General features: G+C 44.9%; 2 protein-coding genes across 3 annotated transcripts in view; one reads left to right on the top strand and one right to left on the bottom strand.

Annotated features, from left to right (window-relative positions):
• Positions 1-255: 255 nt before the first annotated feature.
• On the bottom strand, positions 256-1,001 carry NCBP2AS2 (NCBP2 antisense 2 (head to head)). Of its 2 annotated transcripts, none has more exons than XM_073626321.1 (2): positions 864-1,001; positions 256-711 (listed from the first exon to the last, which is right to left on the bottom strand). In XM_073626321.1, exon 2 carries the CDS (start codon positions 665-667, stop codon positions 353-355), a length of 315 nt encoding a protein of 104 aa, XP_073482422.1. In that variant the 5' UTR covers positions 668-711; positions 864-1,001; the 3' UTR covers positions 256-352. The 2 variants fall into 2 exon arrangements, with proteins under 2 accessions (XP_073482422.1, XP_073482423.1); XM_073626322.1 differs by having other exon boundaries at positions 856-950.
• The window catches only part of NCBP2 (nuclear cap binding protein subunit 2), a 29,852-nt gene continuing 12,715 nt past the window's right edge, over positions 953-18,089 (top strand). Inside the window, exons 1-3 of the mRNA XM_073626320.1 lie at positions 953-1,118; positions 4,132-4,313; positions 10,810-10,948. Coding sequence (XP_073482421.1) covers positions 1,053-1,118; positions 4,132-4,313; positions 10,810-10,948 — 387 coding nt within the window. The 5' untranslated portion in view covers positions 953-1,052. The remainder of the gene's footprint in view (positions 1,119-4,131; positions 4,314-10,809; positions 10,949-18,089) is intronic.

Here is an 18,089-nt window from a genome sequence, read left to right as displayed (position 1 = left end):
TGTATCCTGAAAATTACCCCACAGCAGCTGAAGCAGGGAAGTCAGCGGCACTGCGGTGGGCCTGGATAGTAGCAGGAATTGGCACCTCACAGAACGATTATGGTAGTGTGCCATTTAGAGGGTTAGAACAAGTGGGGAGATTTCACCTTCTGTAAAACATCTCTGAAAAGCTTCCATGTAGACGAGGCCTAGGAATGATGGAAAGGTGGACTGCCCATAGGCCTCCCCAGAGCTACAATAGACATTTAGAGTGGAGTCGGTGAACTTCTACATTTATTAAGATTATAATACATTAAAACGAATGAGCAAGCAGCTTGTGAGGTACACTGCGCCTCGCACCCCCGTGTCCTTCTCACTTGCCCCCCGGCCTCTTTGTGCCATCTTTGATCTGCTTCATGCCTGTCCTGAGCTCCCTCACGAACGTGTCCTTCACCCTCCCCATCTTCCGCCCCATGTCCTCCAGGTTCCGAGGAGCCGCCTCATTGGTGAGTTGTCGGACGGTGTCGGAGCGGAGCAGGCGCTGGGCCGCGTCCTTGCCGGTCAGCTGGGCCTTGGTGATGGCGAAGGCGGTAATCTGGGCGGCTCTGCGAATAGGCCGAGACTCGGAGAGCTTCTCAATGAACTGAGGGTTATTCAGGAGGTTGAAGAGAAGCCGACGGAACACCATGTCTGCCCTCCTGTGACCGGGTACAGTCCACCGACAACGGAGCCCTGAGGAGAGAGCCAAGCGGCCAGTGAACACGGGACACCACACGGGACACCACACGGGACACCACACGGGACACCACACGGGACACCACACGGGACACCACACGGGACACCACACGGGACACCACACGGGACACCACTACCAACCTACTCACCCGCCGGGCCGTTACAACACACTTCCTGACTCACAGATACGTGTTTGCCCTTTTTAAAGATGGCAGCCTAGGTGAACTCGGAAGTGATACTGTGCGACTTCTGTTCATTGGCTCGTCTTTGTCGCGAGAAGAGGAATCGTAAAACCGCTGTTGCGCCGTGGTGGCCGGTGTGCCGGAGAAGTCGGGAACATGCTGAGCATTCTAAAGACTGATAGCTATGTGGAGCTGAGTCAGTACCGGGACCAGCATTTCAAGGTAGGCGGGGGGAGAGGTTCAGTAGTGTGTGCGGTGCTGTGTTTAGGAAGGGGGACCCATTAGGAGCTCTGTATAATTTAGCCCTAGTCAGTGTCTCCATAGAAACTAAAGTCAGGTGGGTAGCACTTTCAGAAAGAGGTCCTCAATGAAAGCCTGCTTATCCCTTACTGTACTGAACCACTTAACTTAAAGTGGTTGTAAACCCTCCTTACTTTTACCTATAGGTAAGCCTAGAATAAGGCTTACCATTAGGTAGTGGAAATATCTCCTAAACGCGTGCCGTTTAGGAGACATTTCACTTGTAGTGCGCCGATTGATGTAATCGGCGCACACGCTGGGAAGAAATGGACCTCCGTGCCGTTTCTTCCTTAGTATGTGCCGTTACTGATGGCTCCCATGCACATGCAAGGTACTGACGTCACGTGGTTCCGGCCAATCACAGAGCCAGAGTCCGCGGCCCCGGAAGGAAGAGGGGCGAGACGATGGACGCAGCCTGCACAGGGGACAGCACTGGATTCGTTTGCAGGTAAGTGCCGCATAATGGGCTAGTATGCAATGCATACTAGCCCATTATGCTTTTAGTTTGCAGTGAGCAAAAGAGGAAGTAAAACCCATCAGGTAAAGTGATTGTAAAGGATCGTGGCCCTAAACATCCTCTTCTGGGGTCCCTCAACGGCTCCTCCCCACATTAGATAACCCCTCTAGGAGAAGCGCTCTCCCTAAGACGGTTACCTTGCAGGCGTGCCCCCGAGTCGAGCATTTGCGTCCACAGACACGAATGCCGGACTCAGCCCCGTGTCATTGGATTTGATTGACAGCAGCAGGAGCCAATGGCTGGGCTATCAATCTATCCAATCAAGAGCCGGGACCCCGTGGAGAGAGGGACAGCGTGTCCCCGCCGAAGAGATGAAGGGGCTCAGGTAATTAAAATGGGGGGGGGGGGCCGGTGACTGCCAGGTGTTTTTTTCACCTTAATGCATAGGTCAGCAAAGGGCAGCAAAGCTAATAAAGGGTCTGGAGGACATTAGTTATGAGGAAAGGTTACGAGTACTGAACTTATTCTCTCTGGAGAAGAGACGCTTGAGAGGGGATATGATTTCAATGTACAAATACCATACTGGTGACCCCACAATAGGGCTAAAACTTTTCTGCGAAAGGACATTTAAAGACTCGCAGTCATTCACTAAAATGAGAAGAAAAGCGATTTCTATAGGATGAGCGGCTATTAATCCTGAGGAAGATACGAGACCCTGTATTAACACGTGTTGGGGAGGGGCACGGATGATCACGGTACTAGGAACTAGTTTTTTCCATGAGACGTTCCAGGGTCACCCCAAGGATGACAGTGTGTTGTCGTTGAAATGCATAAATGGTACGCTAGTCTCAAATCTACCCCTGACCATGGCAGCAGAGAACACAAGCATGTGATGAATGGGGTCCGTGGACCAATATTACAGCAACTCATTCTTTTTAGTAATGCCCATGTTGAGGGTTAGGCCCAAAAAAATGTTAAACTCGCAAACCATGACAGGCTTCTATGCTAAGTCTGGCAAGGTTTAAATTTGAGTTGGCGGTGGCGATAAATTGCTCAGCATATAAAATTTGGTCCACAATCGATCTATACAGATCTTCCATGGGGGAAAAAAAAAAACGCTAAAAAAATCGAGAGCAGTAGTTACATTTTTTGCTGTTTCCACCTGAATTCCAGTGTTGGCCAATGAATGGCGGAGGTACGGATGCTGCCGAATTTGTGGGCTGCCAGTCAGGACGTGCAACACATCTGGAAGGACACTATGGGCTCTACGGGCCCTGTATTCGAATTATTGGTGGCTGCGGAACGCTACTTGTGCTAACCACCGCACCAGCTTGGACTGCACTTATGGGACTCGCCACAAAACCAAGTGATAATGCAGGGCTGGTGTGTAAAAGGCCAGGATGTACTAGACCACTGGCACTCGCCAGTCCTCCAAAAGTTAGCGTGGCACTCTGCTGCATATGAGAATCATGCAATTCTAACACCTCAGCAGCCTGGGCACAGGGTCAGGAACTCCTGACCTTAGCTCAGACAATGGAGAAGAGGTCCCTGCTATCTGTCAGGGTGCGGCTGCTCTCTACAGGTTCGTATTCTGAGGGGGATTCTGTCAGAGAGGACTCCCCTTAGCTCTCTGATATGCTCAGAATCCTGTAGGCCCCTTCACTAGTCTACCTTTCTTTGGATGTTTTGGACACTAAATTTGCAGGTACCTAGTGGGGGGGAAAAAAAGCTCCTGACTGTCAGGGATTATGTGAACTGCTACAAATAAAAATGTACCTGCTAGTGCTAGCAGAGATAAGGCCTGATCTTGCTAACACTGCTGTTTTGTGTACTATGTATCAGAAGCGACAGTGATCTACTGACACTGCATTGTTGGGAGGGAGACGGAGGGGCTAAACGCAGGTGCTGGGAGGTGTCAGGATTTAGCAGGCTCAGCTCCATCTGCAGACTACTTGGTAGAAAAACTGTTTTCCGGTTCTTTCTACTCCCCTTCGATGGTTTCTATACTGGTAGCATGAACCGGAAACATACGTGGCTGTTTCTTTTGCAGACCCGTGCTTTTTTTTTTTTTTTTTCCCAATCTGACATGTTGGTGTTATCTTTCAATTGGATGTTATAAGTTGCACTGCATAAATATAGCTGGATAAAACAAAAACATTGGGGGAGATTTACTAAAACTGGAGCGAGCCTAACCTGGTGCAGCTCTAAAACCTAGAAGCTGATTGGTTTCTATGTATTGTCAAAAGTTTAACTGCACAAGCTGAAGTTAGAAGCTGATTGGCTACTATGCACAGCTGCACCAAATTCTTAGTACTCCCGTTTTACTAAATCTCCCCCTGTGTCTGTCTTCATTTCAGGCTGCAAAGCAACGAAATGTCATTATTCTAAAGGGAGTGACTCTTTTCTATACCCAAGGTATATACAGACTTTTTATTTTGTAAATATTGGAAATGATTCATTTTTCTTTCTTTACTATAGGGTAAAAGAGATGAGCAAGATAAACTTTTGAAACAAAGCTGTACTTTGTATGTTGGAAACCTCTCATTTTATACAACAGAAGAACAGATACATGAATTATTCAGCAAGAGTGGAGATGTGAAAAAGATCGTTATGGGTCTGGATAAAATTAAGAAAACTGCTTGTGGATTCTGCTTTGTAGAGTATCCTTTTGTTGATGATGGTTTTAGGTGTGAAACAGTTAACTTTGCAAGCCTTGCTGAATTGGCAAACCCAAGTGTTGGAACTTTTATAATTATAATGCCCTGTACACACGATCGGACATTCCAACAACAAAATCCCATGGTTTTTCTCCGACGGATGTTGGCTCAAGCTTGTCTTGCATACACACGGTCACACAAAGTTGGTTGGAAATTCTGAACGTCAAGAACGCGGGTGACGTACGACGAGCCAAGAAAATTGAAGTTCAATAGCCAGTGCTGCTCTTCTGCTTGATTCCGAGCATGCATGGCACTTTGTATGTCGGAATTGTGTACACACGATCAGAATTTGCGTGGAACGGATTTTATTGTCGGAAAATTTGAGACCAGATCTCAAATTTTGTGCGACGGAAATTCCGATGGAAACTGTCTGATGGAGCCTACACACGGTCGGAATTTCCGACAACAGGCTCCTATCACACGTTTTCCATTGGAAAATCCGACCGTGTGTACAGGGCATTAGGGTTTATGTACCTGTGTATAATGTTCGTTTTGGTGAAGGGGTCATTCTAACAGCAAACCTCAATCTAGCTTCAGCTGATCAAAAAGAAAATGTAAAATTTTTTTAGAGAGAGGTTATGGAACAGACGATTTTAAAGTGTAGCTTCTCAGGAAACCTCACTTGGCAATTCTACATTGAATGAACAGTACATACCAGAACTATGCCTGTTGTAAATGGTGAAGGTCCTCCCATTACAAATGCCAGTTAGGCTGAATTTCACAATAATGCATCCCCTTCCTCCAGCAGCCGCCTCGGGTCATTCAAACCATGCAAGGTCTCCTTCTCTAGCTGAGCTCTGCTAGATTCCTTCCACTGGCAAAATTGTTATCAAAGGGAATGAGAGGGTGGAGACGTAATCACAGTTGCTGCTACTGTCAACTCCCGTCTCGACCCCCCAAAAGAGAAAGGGGTGGGACTATTCCGGTACTCAATATTAATGTACAGTGGTGGATATAAAGATGAGTTAAAACCTTTTAAAAATTCAATTTTAATAGAACAAAATAATAAAAAAAAATATACAATAACCATTACAATTGCAATTACAGACAACATCGCTACATATAATCATAAAAGGGAAATACCACACAGTCTAAGCAAGTGGATTCCGCAGGATTTTAGACGAGGAGTGTATGTAAAGCTTTAAATCTCGACCGGTTTTGCGGTTAACACCACTCAGGAGAAACCTATCTAAAACATGATATAAAGTGGCTTTAACATATACATGTATATACATTAATTTATTTTATTGCAGCAAAATCATTTACAACAATCATCAAAACATTTCATACAAATGAGGTAAAGATAAGGACAAGCTCACCCAATCAGGCGGTTTCCGTGGGTATGCAGGACCCAATATAAATCCCCCCCACAGTCCCTCGTACCTTTGCTAATTGCGGCACCAAAGGGGTGATTTATTTAATGAATTGCACATGCAAAGCATTTTCTGTAGGAAAAACGATCCGAGAATTCAGACAAAGAATTGGTGACCATCTCTATGACTCGGAAAAACGGGAATTAACTACCATTGGCCGACATATTGGCTTGCACCATAGATTTGACAACTCGGTTGTCAAGTTTTTGGTTCTTGAGGTAGTTCAGCCCAATCCCAGGGGCGGCGATTGGGATCGCTCGATTCTTCAGAAGGAATCCCTGTCGATCGAGCGACCTCAATGCCACTCTCCGGGCCTTAATGAGTCCGTATCATATAAGGCATTCTTGTGATGTTCTGGGTTCCCTTTTCATTACTCCCCTTATTCCCCCCCCCCATTCCTTCCCTTCCCCCTTCCCCCCTTCCCTTCCTCCCCCCTTCTTCCCCTCCCTTCCCCCTCTCCCTCTCCCCCCCCCCCCCTCCGCCCTTCCCCTCTCAGGTTCCCCTTTCCCCTTCCCCGTCCTCCCAACCCCCCCCCCCCCTTTCCTTGTGTGTCTGTTCATAAATTTTAAATCAGGATGGTTCTACGTAGCATGTTTATCGATTTGTGACCACCTTTAATGCTGTTGGGACTAATGTCGGTCCTAGGGGTCACTTGTAATCAGTGTATACTGCACTTAATATGGAATTTACTTTGTTATTTAATCCCTTGTCATTATAATTGCTCAACTTTTTGCTGTACAAGGACAACCTCTCCCCCCCCCCCCCCATCCCTCCCTCAGGTGATGTTGGGGCTCTGCTGGGTCCCGGTTCTTCTCCCTGCGGCGGACACATGTTTGCCCTGGCAGCCCTTCAGGCTGCTTGTGACTCTGTGTCCAGGAACACGATTCCCTTGACACTAGCACGCGCTTGCGCAGTAGCACACTTTGTGCACCTGCGCAGTGCGGGCAAACAGACCCGGTGACGTCAGAGGCCGCCCACGTTGGCGTGCCCTGACTTCCGGGTTGGGGAGCCCATATAGCGGCCACAATTGGCTGTTATGTGAGCCTGACAGCCCCCTGACGCTGAGCTAAGCATGGATTGTCTCCCAAAAGGTCAGTTTTCATTACTCTTCCCTCCGTCGCTACATTGCTGTAATTTTTATCCTTTGTGCTGCCCTTTCTTGTATGTGTGTCACCAGCGCTACCTGGTGCCTACCTTATTGCCTTCTGTGCCAATATTGTGCTTATCAGGCGCGGAGGCTTATCCTTATTCTTATGGCTATTTAACTCTGTACTGTCCTGTATGCGTCTCCGCAGCCTTGAAAGGGCGCCGCCATCCTTCTCTTTACTGCTTGTTCCCTTACCATCTATCTGTCATCCATACCCCAGCAGTCTTTGTTGGATATGAGACAGACTTCTGTAGTATTCCTTTTTCCTGTACCTGACCTTATTCACTACTCTCCTCCTATATGGAGGTTATTGGCTAATTTAGATGCTTATAATTTTGCCCCTAGCTGGATCGGCCCTAATGTGATGTGCCCACCAGCCTATTAACTTAGGTGCCTGAAGTTGTAGTGCCTCATATGGCCCCACATGATTTCTTTTACCTACGTCTTCCATAAGTGGAACTCCTGCATTAACTACAGCTCATGCGTCACACAGTACCCTATTTTACAGTTGGTGAGTGCCATCTTTCGTTGCTGTCAGTGTGTAGCTTCCCCAACTTAATTAATCCTTTTAGCCCCTAGCACCTCTTTGGGTGGTGGTTCTCTTGGTCCCCCCCCCCCCCCACTCCCTTCCTTCTTTCTCCCCTCCTATTCCCTTCCCTTCTCCCCTTCTGCTTGTTCCTTTCCCTGTCCCGTTTTCCTTCCCCTTCCTTCCCCCACCCTGCTCCCCTGGTTTTCCTCTGCTTCTTCCCCGTCCCATTCCTTTTTCTTACTCCCCCCCCCCCCCCCCCCTCCCCCCCCCCCCCCCTCCCCCTTTCCCCTGGTCCTCCAATCCTGTCCTTTGTTCCGGTCCCTCTCCCCCTTCTCCCTCCCTTCTTCCCTGCTCTTTCCATTTTTTCCCCCTCCGTTCTGGCCTCTCCAGTTTTAGGTCCCCCTTTTTTCCCCATTTTTCCCCTCCCTCCCCCACTGTGTTCCCGCATGTCCCTCCCTCCTATACCACCACCTGGGGTTTACCGTATTTCTATGGTAACGGCACACCCTTTCACGATATCATCAGTACTGTGATGCTTACAGTCTGTTTAATTCAATCTTTATTCATTAGAGGCTGTCTGTCATCCCCTGTGTGCGCCGCGGGGGGATTTATATTGGGTCCTGCATACCCACGGAAACCGCCTGATTGGGTGAGCTTGTCCTTCTCTTTACCTCATTTATATGAAATGTTTTGATGATTGTTGTAAATGATTTTGCTGCAATAAAATAAATTAATGTATATACATGTATATGTTAAAGCCACTTTATATCATGTTTTAGATATGTTTCTCCTGAGGAAGCGGTGTTAACCGCGAAACCGGTCGAGATTTAAAGCTTTACATACACTCCTCATCTAAAATCCTGCGGAATCCACTTGCTTAGACTGTGTGGTATTTTACTTTTATGATTATATGTAGCGATGTTGTCTGTAATTGTTATTGTATATTTTTTATTATTATTTTGTTCTATTAAAATTGAATTTTTAAAAGGTTTTAACTCCTCTTTATATCCACCGCTGTACAGTAATATTGAGTACCGGAATAGTCCCACCCCTTTCTCTTTTGGGGGGTCGAAACGGGAGTTGACAGTAGCAGCAACTGTGATTACGTCTCCACCCTCTCATTCCCTTTGATTATGATTTTTTTGGGATGATGGTACCTATACTCATTATAATTTGTATTGCAACCTAGGCCGTAATAGCTCTGTAGTGTGGCAAAATGTCTGTGTGGATGGAGTCTAAAGCTGGTAATGCGCTAGTAGAATTTTGAATGAAAATTCATATGAAATTTTTCAGTACATTCAAATGTTTGAAAGTAGTATAAGATTTTGATTTGTTACATAGTTAAGCTGGTCCATCCAGTTCAACCAACAGAGGGAGGGAGGGGGGAGGGGGGGGGGGACAGACAATTATCCAATTTGCTCCAGCGGGAAAAAAATCCTTTCTGGTCCCTCAAGAGAGGCCATCGGATATTCCTTGGATCTACTTTCCCTATAAATGTTAGTATTCAGTTATACTATGTACAGTACATTTAGGAAAGAATCTAGGCCTTGTTTAAACAATCTACTAAACTGGCCAGAACCAGCTCTGGAGGGAATCTATTCCACATTTTCAAAGCTTACTGTGAAGAAGCCTTTCCGTATTTGGATATGAAATCTCTTTTCCTGCAGATATAAAGAATGCCTCCTTGTCCTCTGTGATGACCTTAAAGTGAATAACTCAACACTAAGTTCACTATATGGACCACTTATGTATTTATACATGTTGATCATATCCCCCCTCAATCTCCTCTTTTCAAGAGAGAATGAATGAATTCAGTTCCTCTAATCCAGGGATCCTCAAACTTCGGCCCTCCAGCTACACATCCCATGAGGCATTGTAAAACTCTGACATTCACAGACATGACTAGGCATGATGGGAATTGGAGGGCCATAGTTTGAAGAACCCTGCTGTAATCTTTCCTCATAGCTGAGCTCCTCCATGCCTTTTATCAGTTTGGTTGCCCTTCTCTGCACTTTCTCCAGTTCCCCGATATCCTATTTGTGAACAGGTGCCCAAAACTGAACTGCATATTCCAGATGATGTCTTACTAATGATTTATACAGGGGCTAAATGATCTATCCCTGGAGTCCATACCTCTCTCTTAATACAAGAAGTTAGTTTTTGCTAGCTTTAGAAACAGCAGCTTGGCATTGCATACTATTATGTTTATGATCTACCAGAACACCCAGATCCTTCTTCACCATTGATTACTCCCCCTAGTATGTATGATGTGTGCATTTTTTTAAGCCTCCAAGTGCATACATTTACATTCAAACAGTGCATTGAGATCAACTTGTAAGCTGCATAGCTTGGTGTCCTCTGCAAAAACCGAAATGGTACTTTTAATTCCAAACTCTATATAATTGATAAATATATTTAAAAAGTATGTGTCCCAATACTGAACCTTGGGGTACACCACTAATAACCTTAGACTATTCCGAGTATAACTCATTAACCATTACTCTCTGAATACAGTATAAATGCTCATATGTTTGCTTTTAACATTGAATTATTGGAATGAACTTTAGCGAACGAAAACCACATTTAGAAATTTTTACATTCAAGAGAATATTTTCATCCTGCTCCTTCAAATTTCCTCGTCACTGCAGTCAAAAAACAAATGTTAATTTGACCCCACTAATGACTGAAAAAAATAAATGAAAGATGTTGAACATAACTCAACAGCTTACAGCCTAAAGCGGAGTTCCACCCAAAAGGGAAAGTTCCCTCTTTAAGGTGCTTCCATCTGATTTTTGACTGCCTAGGCGATTGGAAGAGGAAGTCGTCCCCCCCCCCCCCCCCCCCCGCCGCTGTCTTCTGGGACACGTGATAGGTCCCAGAAGACTGCGGGACCAATGCACAGCGCGACTCGCGTATGGGCAGTGTGCACCTGGCTGTGAAACAGCAAACAGTCACAGCCAGGTGCCCACAGTTAAGATGGCGGTGCCAAGGACAGACAGGAGGTGATCCCGGCTGGCATGAGCCCATCGCTGGATCGTGGGACAGGTGAGAGGCTGTTTATTAAAAGTCAGCAGCTACAGTTTTTGTAGCAGCTGACTTTTAATTTTTACACAGGAGACTAGAGCTCCTCTTAAGGAGTCAGTGCTTTTTCTATAGAGGGCCCCCAACAGCTGCATCTATTGGGAGGACCTTCACATTTTCCAACAGGAGGAGCTATGGTATGTATTTATTCATTGGGTATAAATTACATAGGGGATATTCCTGCAGGTGAACTTGCACTTTAAGCATAGTGATATTTACTGGATGTTGACAGGTCATTAAATACGTTTATTAGTTGACTAGAGCTGCTATTTATAATACAAAAAGGTTTTGCCTCAACTCTACCTCAAGATACTATATCAGAGCTGACGCTGAGCATGCCATGAGATTCATCAATGGTACTCGCTTGGATGATCGGATTATCAGAACAGACTGGGATGCTGGCTTCAAAGAAGGAAGGCAATATGGACGTGGCAAATCTGGTGGCCAGGTAAGGGGGGAAAAAATTTGTCACAAATCAAAGCACCTATGTGATTGTGGTCTGCTGGAAATGGCCATTTTCCAAGTATATTTTTATCCCCTAGGGGACCAACTGCTTATTGCAGCTGGTCCTGTACCAATTCATACTTTACTGCTGTCTACTGTTCAAGTTGGCTGCATATTGGTTTCTGGGTCCAGGGCAGTGGCACAGCTCCAGGTGTGACCCTGACTCTGAAGTTTCAGTGAGTACAGCAAGTTGGTCTAACGCACCGGGAGCTAATTCTTTATTGCAACCTCGGGCACTGTTTAAAATTTCCTGCCTCCACTGGTTTACGATGGTCAGGGTCTCGTTCAGATGCATCCTTTAGCTCTAAGCAGTGTGGTCAGATAGGGGGACCAACACGCTCATTCACAAAAAACAGCCAGCATTGCTACGTATCTAATAGGGCTGCTTTTACGCATACACAGCTGGGTTAATGGATGATGCAGCATTGGTAACAGTTGGGCCCCTGATCAGAACAGAACCAAGTTCTATACATACATTTGGTCCCTTGAAGAGTGGTCCCTTGAAGAGTGAAATAAAAAAATTAGTTCTTTTAAAGTTTTTTAAATTTAAGCTGTGGCCAGGCTTTGGATGTTTAAGTATTTACATATTCTTAACAAGCACTAAATGAGCTTAAAGTGGTTGTAAAGGCAGGATATTTTTTATCTTAATGCATTCTAGATAAAATAAAAAGCCTTCTGTGTGCAGCAGCCCCCCTAACACTTACCTGAGGTCCCTCGATGTCCACACGTGTCTCAGCCGCCTGAGACTCTCCTTCCTGATTGGCTGAGACTCAGCAGCGGCGCCATTGGCTGCCGCTGCTGTCAATCGAAGCCAACTAGCCAGTCGGGGGGGGGCTCTGTGTCTAAATGGACACAGGGAGCTGTCACTCGGCTTGGGCGCCCCCATAGCAAGCTGCTTGCTGTGGGGGCACTGAACAGAAGGCAGGGGCCAGGAGGAAGAGGAGGATCGGGGGTTGCTCTGTGCAAAACCACTGCAACAGAGTAGGTAAGTATAACATGTTTGTAAAGTCTTGTTTGTTTTCCTATAAGTATATGGGAAAAATGCAGCGCATGTACAAATGAGCATATGTGTTTATAATGGTAAAATAGTGCTAGAATGGATAATTAACCACAAGTGAGTTAAAACAAAAACGTCCATAAATGGATGTGGATGTCCAACTGCGCAGGAGGTATAGGTACTCCCAGAGGTGGTGGTGATCTGATGGTGGTCAGAAGTCACCTGGCATCTTATAACGACTTTCCAACAGGTTGGATCATTCAGACAAAATGCAAAAAAGCCTCTTACCAGATCTCGTGGATTCCCGTGTCAGCGACCAAGAATCGCATGCGCAGTTTGTCACCAATGACGTGGAATGGGAGCTGGAATCGCCAATCCCTTGGGTTGTGGTCTGTAAGGGTCTCCGACAGCGACCGGATGGGTCTTCTCACCAAACCGTCCCAGCGTGAATCCGAGAGTTTTCAAAAGGTCACCGAAAGGAAAACGTTTGGAGGTACTGGGCCTCATGCGGTGAATGTGAAAACAAAAAGAATATGCCTCCACATGGTGCAGATAAAAAGGGTGTTTTTATTGACAAAAACAGCCATAGACAAGTAAAAAACGTGATCACGATGCATAAAAACAAATGGGCAACAAGGAGAGTGGTAAATGTAAGGGTACATCACGTTTTTTACTTGTCTATGGCTGTTTTTGTCAATAAAAACACCCTTTTTATCTGCACCATGTGGAGGCATATTCTTTTTGTTTTCACATTCACCGCATGAGGCCCAGTACCTCCAACCGTTTTCCTTTCGGTGACCTTTTGAAAACTCTTGGATTCACGCTGGGACGGTTTGGTGAGAAGACCCATCCGGTCGCTGTCGGAGACCCTTACAGACCACAACCCAAGGGATTGGCGATTCCAGCTCCCATTCCACGTCATTGGTGACAAACTGCGCATGCGATTCCCGGTCGCTGACACGGGAATCCACGAGATCTGGTAAGAGGCTTTTTTGCATTTTGTCTGAATGATCCAACCTGTTGGAAAGTCGTTATAAGATGCCAGGTGACTTCTGACCACCATCAGATCACCACCACCTCTGGGAGTACCTATACCTCCTGCGCAGTTGGACATCCACATCCATTTATGGACGTTTTTGTTTTAACTCACTTGTGGTTAATTATCCATTCTAGCACTATTTTACCATTATAAACACATATGCTCATTTGGAAAAATGCAGCGCATGTACATATACCTATTTATTGTTTTTGTCAGACTGTATGCAGCAGCTTTTATTTATTTCACTGGTTAGCGCGGTGTTTTCTATTTACTTGTTTTCCTATAACAATCTCACTTTAACCACTTCCGAACCGCATCGCTGGCCGTCGCTATAAGTCAGTACTTTGACGTTAAATACTGTTGTTATGGCACCAGATAGCTGCTATAATCCTGGTATTTTCTGAAACGGGCGGTCCGCTTCAAGATAAAAGATTACTTTTATCAACGGCAGGAGAGGTCCCCCTCCCGCTGCATTCCGGTCGTTTCCGCCTCTTACCGGAGCCGTCAGTAGTGGTGCAGATGATCCGGTCCTTTCCCCTGTGAGGCAAGAAGTCAAGTGAGGGAATGATGGCCCCACCTGACTCAATGCCATTGGATGACGGAAGCGACGTCGAACGTCCCTTCCGCCCAACGGCCTTAAAGGAACAGGTTTTTTTTTTTTTTTTTTTGTATTGCCTTTAAGTGTAAATGTGAGATCTGAGGTCTTTTTGACCACAGATCTCACATTAGATGTCCTTTCATGCTTTTTTTTTTTCCTATTACAAGGGATGTTTACATTTCTTGTAATAGGAATAAAAGTGATTCAAAAAATCTTTTTTTTAAAGGGACAGTGTAAAAATATAAAGTAAAATATATACATTTTAAAGCTAACTTGCATAAGCCGCGCCTGCATATGTAAATGGTGTTCAATCCACACATGTGAGGTATCGTTAGAGCGAGAGCAATAATTCTAGTAGTAGGCCTCCTCTGTAACTCTAAACTGGTAACCTGTAGAGATTTTTAAACGTCGCCTATGGAGATTTTTAAGGGTCAAAGTTTGTCGCCATTCCACGAGCGGGCGCAATTTTGAAGCATGACATCTTGAGTATCGATTTACTCGGCGTAACATTATCTTTCACAATATAAAAAAATGCACTTAGGGGGTTCTAAGTAATTTCCTAGTAAAAGAAACCCTAATTTTAACTTGTAAACACCAAGTGTAAAAAAAAAAAAAAAAAAAAAATAGGCCTGGTCCTTAAGTGGTTAAAGAAGCCGTTGTGATCACTGTAGGTACAAGCACAGGGAATCAATTCATATTCACATTTACCAGCAGAAGCACTAAAGACCATCTGCTTTGTTTACATTAGAAGGCTGATGAGTCCATGCTCAAAGGGGAGCTGAGGGGGCCTGAGAAACGGACCAGAAGCAGAGGCACCACTGCTATGGACTTTAAGAATGAATGGCTGCACAGTGGCTACAGGCTTGTGAGGGTTTGTTTAAAGGCTAAGTTCAGCTTTGTTCACTTTTTTTTTTTTTCTAAATTCCATTTCCCCTATGTACCACTATAACATTAATGCACTTCTTTTGCAAACCCCCCCCCCCCCCCCAAAAAAACTTACCATTAATTTTACACAGGCTTACCTCAATCTCTTCATAGTTGTTTAACCACCTCAATACTGGGCATTTTCAGCTTTCAGTGCTCTCTCACTTTGACAATTACTCAGTCATGCTACACTGTACCCAAATGAAATTTTTATCATTTTGTTCACACAAATAGAGCTTTCTTTTGGTGGTATTTATTCACCACTTCATTTTTTATTTTTTGTGATATAAGCGAAAAAAGAGCGAATATTTTGAAAAAAAAAAACATTTTCTACTTTCTCTTTTAAAAGAAACCAAAAAAATACATTTTTGCCTAAATTTGACAAAATTTAATTTTACCACATGTCTTTTGGTAAAAAAAATCCTGATAATTGTATGATCATTGGTTTGTGTGAAAGTTATAGAGTCTACAAGCCATGCTACGCATTATTGAAAATGTATCAATCCTAATGCACTGATGGCCTAATGCACTGATCTCATTTCTTGAGGCCCTAAAATGTCAGGACAGTACAATAACCCCCCAAATGACCCCTTTTTGGAAAGAAGACAGTCAGAGGTATTTAGTAAGAGGCATCATGAATTTTTTGAAGTTGAAATTTTTTCCCCACAATGCTTTGGAAAATTAAGAAATATATATGTATAATTTTTTTTTTTCTTCACTAAATTGTCATATTTACAAGTTATTTCTCACACACGGTGCAGGCATAATTGCCATTACACCCCAAAATACATTCTGCTATTCGTCCTGAGTATGGCAATACCCCATGTGTGAGACTTTTCCACAGCCTGGCCACATACAAAGGCCCAACATCCATATAGCACCATCAGGCGTTCTAAAGGCATAAATTACACATTTCATTTCCTGAGTACCTATCACATTTTTGAAGGCCCAGGAGCACCAGGACAATGGAATTGCCCACAAAATGACCCTATTTTGGAAAGAAAACAACCCAATGTATATTCTATGAGGCATAATGAGTCTTTTGAACATGTCATTTCTTTCCACAAGTTTTTGGAAAATGTGGAAAGAAAACCTGTGGTTTTAGCAGGCAGGAATACCGTTCCAGAGCAGCCAAAGCATTTGTCCAGACAGCCAAAGGAAATGTCCAGGAATTGTCCAGGCAGCAGACAGATATGAAAAAGTATGAACATGGTTCAGTATAGTCCAAGGTTTAGCAGGCAGTTCACATGGCAGGCAAAGGCATGGCCAGTTCATGTGGCAGGCAAAGGCATGGCCAGGTCATGTGGCAGGCAAAGGCATGGCCAGGTCATGTGGCAGGCAAAGGCATGGCCAGGTCATGTGGCAGGCAAAGGCATGGCCAGGTCATGTGGCAGGCAAAGGCATGGCCAGTTCAGGTGGCAGCAGGCAGCACTTTGTACATTGGGCCTTGGTCAGGTAAGACCTGAGGACAGGGGTAGAGGCTTCTTCCCACCCAAATCCCTACGAAGCCTCCGAGTCTCCAGACCCTAATCCGAGAAAACTAAAAACCCGGAGAAAAATGTTTTCTCCACTCGGAAAACCTTTTCTGGAGCCCCTCACATATGCGAGACCCCTGTGCTGTACAGTGGCAGGGCAAATGATCAGTTCAGGAGGCAGGCAAAAAGCATGGTCATTTAACAGTCCGGGTCAATTCATGTTGAAGGCAGAAACATGTTTGGCAGAGGCATAGTCATTAACAGTCCAGGTCATTCACAGAAATGGCAGATAGTGGAAACTGGAAAAAAATCATCTTCACTTTACTAATAGTGTAGTGAAGTATGATAGCTCCGATAGCACGTTTCAATACAGAGGCCTGGCTGGGAGGGACATTGGGGACAGTAGTATCGGGTGTCACGGCGAATTCCTCTACTTAAACACACACACAACATTTTTTTTTTTTTTTTTTTTTTTTTTTTTTTTGGAGGTTTGCGACCTGTTTGGGTTTGGGTAAGAGGGAGGATTTCAGGAAAGTGCCTTTCATGGAGTCTGGCTAATGAATCGGAGCGAATTAGTTGAGGGGCTTGGCCTTGGGGATAGATAAGGGCTGTGACAACGTCTTCTTGGAATTTTAGGGAACTTTGGGTGCACTTAGAAAAAATTATATATGAATTGAATAGGGCAAGTTGCATCAAATAAATGGCGACTTTCTTGTACCAAAATAGTGATCTCCTGGTGGCCAAGTAGGGCTGCATCATCTGGTCGTTCATATCCACCCCCCCCCATGTATAGGTTGTACTCATGCACACATTTTGGCTTCTATATGGGGCCTCTTCTTTGAAGTTCCACCAAGGTGTCATTATGTATTGTGGAAAGGATGTAGACATCTCTTTTTATCTCTCCACTTCACCGCTAGTACCTCTTCAGTCCGCATACTGGCCATTTCACCCTGCTTCAATTTCTTGGCGACCAATCTCTGTGGGAAGCCTTTGCAGTTGGTCCGCGCTGTCCCACAGGCCACAGTGTTCTTTAAGTACAAATGGCGGAAATGTGGAAGACTAGTGTAGAAATTGTCTACATATAGGTGGTAACCTTTCCCAAGTAATGGTTGGATCAGCTGCCAGACAATTTTGCCACTTGTTCCCATGTAGGTAGGGCATCCAGGGGGGTTTAGCTGTCTGTCTTTTCCCTCATAAATTATAAAGTCATATGTGTAACCTGTGGTCCTGTCACACGCCTTATAAAATTTTACCCCACGTCTGGCTCTTTTATTGGGGAGGTATTGTTTTATTCCAAGTCTTCCGGTGAAGTATACTAGGGATTCATCTACACATATATTTCTATCAGGGGAAAACATCTCCTTGAAGCTGGCGCCAAAAAAATTGATTAGGGGCCGAATTTTGAATAATTTATCGTAACTGGGATGATTTCGAGGGGGGCATTGGGCATTGTTATAGAAGTGTAAAAATCTCATAATCATCTCATGTCAGCCGCATGTTGAGGGTTAGGCCAAGGAAAATTTTTAATTCTTCCACGGTGAGGGGTTTCCAAACTAAAGGACGGGCTTATGAAGGACTTGGATTGTTGGCTATATGTTGGCTGGCGTATAGATTACATTGCTCCACAATGTAGGTTAGGAGATCATTGGTAAAAAATACATGAAAATAATAAAGTGGGGTTGCATTTTCCATCTGCATCTGAAGGCCTGGCTGGGCTGTAAAAAGGGGAAAGACAGGTTCTAATGACGTATCGGGCAGCCATGTTGGATGCAGTAGAACATCTGGGAGGCTAGTATGGGCCCTGCCTCGTTGATGGGATCCGTTGCTAGCATCTGGCCTATCTTCTAGGAAGGTTGCAGAACTGATGGTGGATGCCTGACTATCCCGGAGTGCTGCGCTGCTGGTGGATGCCCTGGAGTGCTGCGCTACTGGTGGATGCCTGCATATCATCCTGGAGTGCTGCGCTGCTGGTGAATGTCTCCTCCTGCTCATTTCTCCCGATTCTCCTTGTTAGGATTCTATCTTCCTCTGTTTCCATCTCGGAGCCATTGC

The sequence above is a fragment of the Aquarana catesbeiana genome, linkage group LG04, assembly GCF_042186555.1.
Source record: "Aquarana catesbeiana isolate 2022-GZ linkage group LG04, ASM4218655v1, whole genome shotgun sequence".
Taxonomy (NCBI): Eukaryota; Metazoa; Chordata; class Amphibia; order Anura; family Ranidae; genus Aquarana; species Aquarana catesbeiana.
This window is presented reverse-complemented; position numbering and strand designations above follow the sequence as displayed.

Excerpts from the sequence above, each read along its gene's own strand:
- NCBP2AS2 (XM_073626321.1), bottom strand. The coding sequence starts at position 667 with ATGGTGTTCCGTCGGCTTCTCTTCAACCTCCTGAATAACCCTCAGTTC.